Source organism: Sinocyclocheilus grahami, unplaced genomic scaffold (genome assembly GCF_001515645.1).
Source record: "Sinocyclocheilus grahami isolate Dianchi unplaced genomic scaffold, SAMN03320097.WGS_v1.1 scaffold627.1, whole genome shotgun sequence".
In the NCBI taxonomy this organism is placed as follows: domain Eukaryota; kingdom Metazoa; phylum Chordata; class Actinopteri; order Cypriniformes; family Cyprinidae; genus Sinocyclocheilus; species Sinocyclocheilus grahami.
Genome location: NW_015505806.1, coordinates 417,939 through 426,239, shown reverse-complemented (window position 1 = coordinate 426,239; position 8,301 = coordinate 417,939). Strand labels below are relative to the sequence as shown.

General features: G+C 39.1%; 1 protein-coding gene across 1 annotated transcript in view; it reads left to right on the top strand.

The window, feature by feature from the left end:
• The window catches only part of LOC107557981 (tight junction protein ZO-1-like), a 144,069-nt gene that overhangs the window by 132,742 nt on the left and 3,026 nt on the right, over nucleotides 1-8,301 (top strand). Inside the window, exons 23-29 of the mRNA XM_016241579.1 lie at nucleotides 306-735; nucleotides 935-1,026; nucleotides 4,177-4,398; nucleotides 4,497-4,636; nucleotides 6,132-6,555; nucleotides 6,637-6,854; nucleotides 7,844-7,987. Of these exons, the coding sequence (XP_016097065.1) occupies nucleotides 306-735; nucleotides 935-1,026; nucleotides 4,177-4,398; nucleotides 4,497-4,636; nucleotides 6,132-6,555; nucleotides 6,637-6,854; nucleotides 7,844-7,987 (1,670 nt within the window). The remainder of the gene's footprint in view (nucleotides 1-305; nucleotides 736-934; nucleotides 1,027-4,176; nucleotides 4,399-4,496; nucleotides 4,637-6,131; nucleotides 6,556-6,636; nucleotides 6,855-7,843; nucleotides 7,988-8,301) is intronic.

Sequence of the window (8,301 nt, the reverse complement as noted above, 5' to 3'; positions counted from 1 at the left end):
GCACAACCAAAGCCTCACAATTACGACCCGCACCTGCACTACGACAGCCGTGTGCCTCACTACAACGAGCAGTGGCCCCCTTACGACCAGCAGCAGACTTCACCCCAACCGCCACCAGTGTCCGGCTACCCTCAGGGCCACCAGCCTCCTCCTCCCCCCCAACTGGGGTACGAACCTCGCTCTCCATACGAGGATGGCCCAACCAGGGATTTCAGCCCCCCTCAGTCCCAATACGATGGCGTGTCACCAATGAACTACGATAACCGGCCGCGGCACGCTAAACCCGCCACGGCGCGCTACGAAGAACCGCCCCCTCCAGTCTCCTACGACGCCCGCTCTCCCTTTGAGTCCGATCCACATGGTTTCCCAGGCAATGCGCTTCGCTCCCCTGATCCGCCCAAGCAGTATTATGGTGATGCTGCAATGAGACCCTCGTACAACCCTGGAGCGCCGAACCGAACGTATAAACCAGCGCCACACGAGCCTGTGATGAACTCTGAACCTCCTGCTCCGCCTCCCAAACCTGAGGCCGTCTTGTCTTCAGGAGAGCCGGCTCACCCTGCAGCTCCCAAACCATTGCCGCCTCCCCCCAGGGATGATGATGATGATGATGATGATGATGAAGACCCTGCCATGAAGCCCCAGTCTGTGCTCAACAGGGTAAAAATGTTTGAGAACAAGCGCTCCATGTCCGTAGACCGAGCCAAGGATACGCCGGAAGTAGCGGGAATCAGGGTATATTTCTGTCCGCTTGATACTGAACCTAGACTTTTCCATTGAGGGCTTTGTTGTTAATGGTTTTATTTGCATCCACATAACAATTTAATATTTTAGTGTCGACTTTTGCACAGAGAAGAAGGACTTCAGAAAATGTATAAATCTAGTTTGTGTATGTGAACGTGTGATGACAGAATGGATGTACTTTCTTCTTCAGCCCACAGATCTCCCAAAACCTGTGAGCACACCGGATCCTGTGCTTAAAGCCAACTCTCTCAGCAACCTAGAGCAGGAGAAACCCTCTTACAGGTACAACCACATGCTTACAGTACCGTTCAAAAGTTTGGGGTTGGTAAGATTTTTTTTTTCCTCAAAAACTGTTTTCAAAAGTTTCTTATGCTCACCAAGGCTGCATTTATTTGATCAAAAATACAATAATAAAGTAAAATTGTTAAATATTATTGCAGTTTAAAACAACAGTTTTCAATTTTAATATGTAATTTATTTGTGATGCAAAGCTGAATTTTCAGCATCATTACTCCAGTCTTCAGTGTCACATGATCCTTCAGAAATCATTCTAATTTACTGATTTGATGGTCAAGAAACATTATTATCATTATTGAAACAGGGTTATTATAGTTAAATAAAACTAAAACCATAAAAACAGTTTCATTACTTGAAATAAAATAAATGTTAAAATGTAAAATATATATATTAAAAAAAAAAACTTTATTTCAGTTAGTTGACAAGGCAGCATTTCTCAGTTTAATTTGGTTTATCTTGATCAGAGCATGTGAGCGGTGTGACGCTCCGCTATGTTTTCCCCTCTATGGACGTGTGCTCCACTCAGTCGCTCTAACCGCCCAAGCAAGCGCTCCGTTAATATTCCGCTCACACTCGCCGTAAACCAATTCCCGCTCAGATCCCGCTCCGTTCTGTAAAGAACAAATTTGCGTGCGTTATATTAGATTATAAATTACTGTTGCCTATATCTAGCCTACATTCTGTAGGTCTACCTATTGGTTTCGGGTCAGGTGTTTTTTTTTATTTATTATGGTATGTAACTAGCTCACCTTTTGCTGCACCATGTTTGCGTAGCACATCCTCGTGCTTTCTGTAATCAATATGAATCTGTACTAACTTTAACAGTCTCCCCGCACTCCCTCTCAGTTTCTTCTCTCTGCTCGTTCTTAACTTTGATTTTTACTTTACATTTATGTATAAGGCTTGCAACTTCGTTGAAACAATATCTGAACTCCATAACTGCTCTACTATTCTGGATCTCTACAGATTCTCGATCTCGAACAAGCAAATCACCAAACGGCATTCTGGGTTGAGCGAGCGGCGCTGAGCGTATTGAGCGAGCGGAGCGGAATCTTCAGAAAGGCGCTCTGCGCTCTTAAGGAAATATTACCACTCTGCTCCGCTCACATGCTCTGATCTTGATATACTAAAATTGACTAAAACTGAAAAAAAAAACTATATAGATATTTCAAAACAACAACCAAAAAAATTACAAAAACACAACAAAATTTCTTAAAATTTAACTCAAATTAAAATGAAAACAAAATATACAATTCAATTTAAAATCTTAACAAAAACTGTAATAGTATTTCAATGATAAAAATATTTTGTCATTATAAATCTTTACTGTCACTTTTGATCATTTTAATGTGATCTTGCTGAGTAAAAGTATTCATTTCTTTAAAAAAAAAAATCGTACTGCCCCCAAACTTTTGAGCATTATTATATACAGTATGTACACCTACAACTGTCAACCAAGCAACAAAATTTCTTAAAATTTAACTCAAATTAAAATGAAAACAAAATATACAATTCAATTTAAAATCTTAACAAAAACTGTAATAGTATTTCAATGATAAAAATATTTTGTCATTATAAATCTTTACTGTCACTTTTGATCATTTTAATGTGATCTTGCTGAGTAAAAGTATTCATTTCTTTAAAAAAAAAAATCGTACTGCCCCCAAACTTTTGAGCATTATTATATACAGTATGTACACCTACAACTGTCAACCAAGCCCTTATTTAAAGGGGTCATATGATGCGATTTCAAGTTTTCCTTTCTCTTTGGAGTGTTACAAGCTGATTGTGCATAGATAAGATCCCTGAAGTTGCAAAGACTAAAGTCTCAAAACCAAAGAGATATTCTTCATCAAAGTTAAGACTCTGCCATGCCCCCCTAAAACGGCTCGTTCAAACACGCCTCCACATATCTACCTCACTATGTGGAAATATTTGCATAATGCCGCCCAAATGTGCACGCAAAGAAAGAAGGCGTGGTTTCAGTAACCGCAGTTAGTGTTGATGCAGCATGTCAGGGAGACGCTATGTATTTCTAGGCGAAAGCAGAAGCACTTTATTTGGCCTTCCAAAAGTAGATGCATTTAGGAATCTTTAAGATCACTTACAACAGAACAGCAATGCATTTTATGGACGACCGTTTCGTGAACCTAAGAGAGGAGGTAATTCTGACTTTGCTATGACAATCTGGCGCTTCTGAATCAGCTACTGTTTTGTTGTTAGTTTAAGTATTTGCTATTGACTGTTCAAATGCGGAGTTTTGCGCATTGTGTGTGTGTGTGTGCGTGCGTGCGTGCATGCGAGGGAGAGGGCGAGAGTGAGAGAGAGAGAGAGAGAGAGGGGGGGTCACGTCACAGTGAAGTCAGCTGTCTTAACCGTGGCTCGTGTACTGCAAACACATACCAGCTTCATCACTGTGTATGTCACGCAACTCTGTTCACCTTTCGGGCTCTGTCTTTACATTTATTTTGAAAGATGAAGCTCACGATTATGGTAAGGGGCATTACATTTCCGACGAGTGCTTGCGGTGTTCGGCCAATCACAATGCACTGGGTCAGCTGGCCAATCAGAGCAGACTGCGCTTGTCGGAAGGAGGGACTTTGTAGAAAACGAAGCGTTTGAGAGAGGCGGGGCATAGAGGACCTACAATAATGTACAGTATTTGAAAAAGAATGTGGTTTTTTAAAATTAAAGAATGTCAACATATTCTGTTTCACCAAATACACAAAATAATGATCTTTAAAAAAGCATCATATGACCCCTTTAAAACAAAAGGATCTGAATTGACTGGAAAAGTCATGGGAAATCATTAGCCAGAGAGCATGTGAACTGTGGAGTAAACCAGAAGTAATATCAAGTATTTGATTGGATTGTCTTAAGTTACCACATTCTTATGTATTGGAAGTGCAAAATAACTGTATGTTTTATTGTTCACATGATTAATTTCAAATTGCATTCTGTTTCACTCTATTTTTACACCGTAGTGGTTAGCATACAGTATGTGTTGTTAGTGGAGAATGTTAATGCAATCCAATAGTACCCTCTGCTGGTTGATCTTCCATTCTGGACAGTACCATTAGATCTTACATAATACAGTTAAAATCTTTCCTTTTGATGATTTTCATCGTCTCCTAGAGCCCCAGAGCCCCAGAAAGCTCAGCCGCGTGCAGGGGACGACGTGGTGCGCTCCAACCACTATGACCCAGACGAAGATGAAGACTATTACAGGAAGCAGTTGTCGTATTTTGACCGCCGCAGCTTTGACAACAAGGCCATGAATCAGCCCAACACTGTAATCAATCGCTTCCATGAGCCGCCCAAACCGTCTCAGCCCCAGATCGCATATCCTTTTGCCAGGTACCGTCTAACTCGCTAAACAGACAGTGTTTACTCTTGTATGTTGACGGGACTCTTGTACATATCATACACACTCATGCACACACTTTCTGCTTCAGGACAGAGTCTGTGGAGAAGGTGAGTCCTGTCGACAAGAGGTACGAACCCCTGCTGCCTGTCAACCCGTCACCTGCTCCATACAGCCAGCCCACACCTGCTGCTCCACCCACATCCCTGCCCAAACTCCGCAACATCGAGGGTAAGAATGAGTCTTGTGTGTTCAACTATGGTACTTTCGGCCAATTTCAGAAAATATGAATTTTTTTTACACACTAGTTTAATTCGTCCACTAATAATGTCCAACAGTTTTTATACAAACATCACAGGAGAATTTTGCCTTTTTTTCATACAGTCATAAGTATTTCCACCACAGTGACTTTTCAGTTACATCTCAAATGATGTATTGTGTTTGAGAGCTTTCAGTTTTGGAAATTGCATTTTAAACATTTTGGGAATACGATGCCTGACTCAATGCCTGATTTCATAGTTAGCATTTTATTTATCCTAAATACACATAAATAACATTTTCACACTTATTGCATAATTTTACAAAATTGCAAAATGACTGAAAAGTCTGCAGTGCAAAATACTTTTGTCTGTTTGCGAAACCCAGTACACAAGCTTAAAAGGCGTTACTACTAATTATTAGGAAATGCTTAATTGTTTTAAATTATAGATTATTTTTACACCGTAAATAAATGAAATAAAACTTAAGCTTTTTGGAATAAAATACCTGCCACCTTTGGATCCGAAATACACAATAATATTTCCACACTTACTGGATAATTTTACAAAATAAAAAAACACTAATAATTATAACTTTTTTTTTTTATAGATTAATTTTACACCATAAATGATGCAATTAAACATTTTTGGAATAAAATGCCCAACTCCCTTTTTAAGGTTAATAATAGCTAGCATTTTATGTATCCTGAATGCACACAAATAACTTTTTCATACATAATTGTGCAAAATTTTACAAAATTACAGAATGACTAAAAATAATGCATTATAAAATTCTGTAGTCTGTTCTATAGTCTACTTTTTTTCATTTTAGATTATAGATTAATTTTACAACCTAAATAATGAAATGGAATATTTGAAACATTTTTGGACAAAATGGCCAACTAAATACACACAAATAATATTTTCACACTTATTGCATCATTTAAAATAATAATAATAAAAATACAGAATGTCTAAAAATAATACACAATAAAGTAATCAAGTGCATAAGCTTTAACTATTAATTATTAAAAACTACTTTTAAAAAAATTAAGATTAATTTCACACCATAAATAATTAAATCATTTATTACAAAAAAAGCTAAGGAAACTATGAAAATAATAATTCCTATGTAGCTCCTAAATAGTAATATTTCCTAAGGATTTGGGAGTTTTTGAGTCTAGATCAAATGATAAAATCTATGCTTAGAAAACATTTAAAAACTAGCAAATAAAATCAAGATAAAGTTTAAATGTGACTTCTATATGAGAAATTATAAGAAATGTATTTAAGTCTCCAAAGTTGATGAACCACAGCTCTTGCATGGTGTATGGCCATATTGTCTATATTGTTATATTGCCAGAATTTCAGAAATCAGTGGTAATACTAATGAAATCGCATGATTTTGATACCACATCAAAAAGCGAATGCATTGTTTAAATGCATCACCCCTCTCCCTGATCTCCCAGAGAACTCGCTGCCAGATCCTCACAGCTCTCCCAAAGCCAAACCGGATCTGTCGGCTCTCAGAGCTCCCACCCGGGATGACCCCATCCAGACCAGCTACCTGCCCCCCAAGTCTTCTATCAACGGCACGGACGCCCCTCCCAAGACACTAGGCGTCCCTACCAGCTACAACCGCTACGTCCCCAAGCCTTACACCAGCTCCGCCCGACCCTTCGAGCGCAAGTTCGAGAGCCCCAAATTCAACCACAACCTGCTTCCCAACGACATCCAGTCCAAACCCAGTGTGAACAACAACCTGAAACCTCAAATCTCGCCCCAGCCCCTGGACACCGACAGCGGGGTCGACACTTTCACGCGCACCATGGACAACAGGCCCAAATATCAGCACAACAACATCAACGCCCTTCCCAAGGCCGTTCCCGTCAGGTAAGATGATGAAAGAACATCAGCCAGAGCTGGATTCATTCCTTCTGTTTACTAAACGACTCCCTGCTGTCTGCTTTCTAGCCCCAGTGCGCTGGATGACGATGAGGAAGATGAGGGTCACACGGTGGTTGCCACGGCGCGGGGCATCTTTAATTGTAACGGTGGCGTGTTGAGCTCCATTGAGACAGGAGTCAGTATCATTATCCCTCAAGGAGCGATTCCAGATAGCGTGGAGCAGGAGATCTACTTCAAAGTGTGCCGGGACAACAGCATCCTGCCCCCTCTGGACAAAGAGAAAGGTCTGAATCCTGTCTACTTTTGTTTTATTTTTGTTTCAGTATATTTTTAGTTTGTTTGTTGTTCCTTTTCAAACTTAGTAGATTTTGTTAATTTACACTTCACGTGTTAAGAAAAACATGTTTGGACATAAACTACCTTAGTAAAATTTGAAAGACTAAATACAAAAGCAAAGAAAAGCATTGTCTGGTAACCGTATGTTTCGTTTAAGGGCTTTTCACATCAAATTTAGTGCACATCGGGGAAAAAAGTGCACAAAAGCAGAATTTTTGTCATTCTCTAGTGAGAAAAAAAACAACTTTTGGATACCTGAATTAATTATTCAGCATACAAACTATTGAAAAACAAACCTGTTTACACAAAATCCAGTGCCACTAAACAACATAGTATAAATAAGTATAAAATATTAACAAGCAATTGTTTCGCTACACTGAACCTGATTTTCATTTCAATGCTTTATGAAAATGGTTCAGATGATTAAGTTGTTCAGCAATTTTTTTTAAAAAGAAATTAATACTTCTATTCACACAGGATGCATTAAATTGATAAAAAGAGACAGGAAAGCCATTTATAATGTTACCAAAAAAAATAGATTTTTGACTTTTATGATTTATCCCAAAAAATATTAAGCAGCACCTCTCTCAACTTTTATAACATTGATGGTAGTAATAAGAAATGTTGAGCAGCAAATATGAATGATTTCTGAAGGATCATGTGACACTGAAGACTGGAGTAATGATGCTGAAAATTCAGCTTTACATTCTGGAATAAATTACATTTTAAAGTAAATTCACATATAAAACTGTTATTTTAAATTGTAATAATGTTTCACAATATTACTGTATTTGTGATCAAATAATGCAGCCTTGGTGAGCATAAGAGACTTCTTTCTAGTATTTTTCGACCCCAAACTTTTGAATGGTAGTGTAGTTTTTGAAGTAATGACACACTGTTACTCCTGATGTTTATTGTAGCCTGTCTGTTCTCTCAGGCGAGACTCTGCTCAGTCCTCTGGTGATGTGCGGCCCTCACGGTCTGAAGTTCCTGAAGCCCGTGGAACTGCGTCTACCACACTGTGCGTCTATGACCCCTGATGGTTGGTCTTTTGCTCTAAAATCCTCCGACTCTTCGTCGGGTACGCTGTCCTTTCTCTCTGTCCTTTGATGGGTCTTTTGGGATCGAGATTGAAGCTGTTTGGAAACAGCTATTCATCTTGTGGTTTCGTTTCATTTTCTGGGTTCTCTGAATTAACATCTCACGCTCAGAGCCTGATCACATGATGCTTTCCCTGAGCGGTCTGTGCGCTTTGCTTTGCTTTGCTTTACCGGTTTATCACCAGTCTCAATTGCAAATGCACTTAATGTCTCTTTAGCTCTTATTCATTCACAGTTAATCCATGTAATATTGTTAAATGTGACTGGAACTGACACACATAATTGGGTTCAGTAT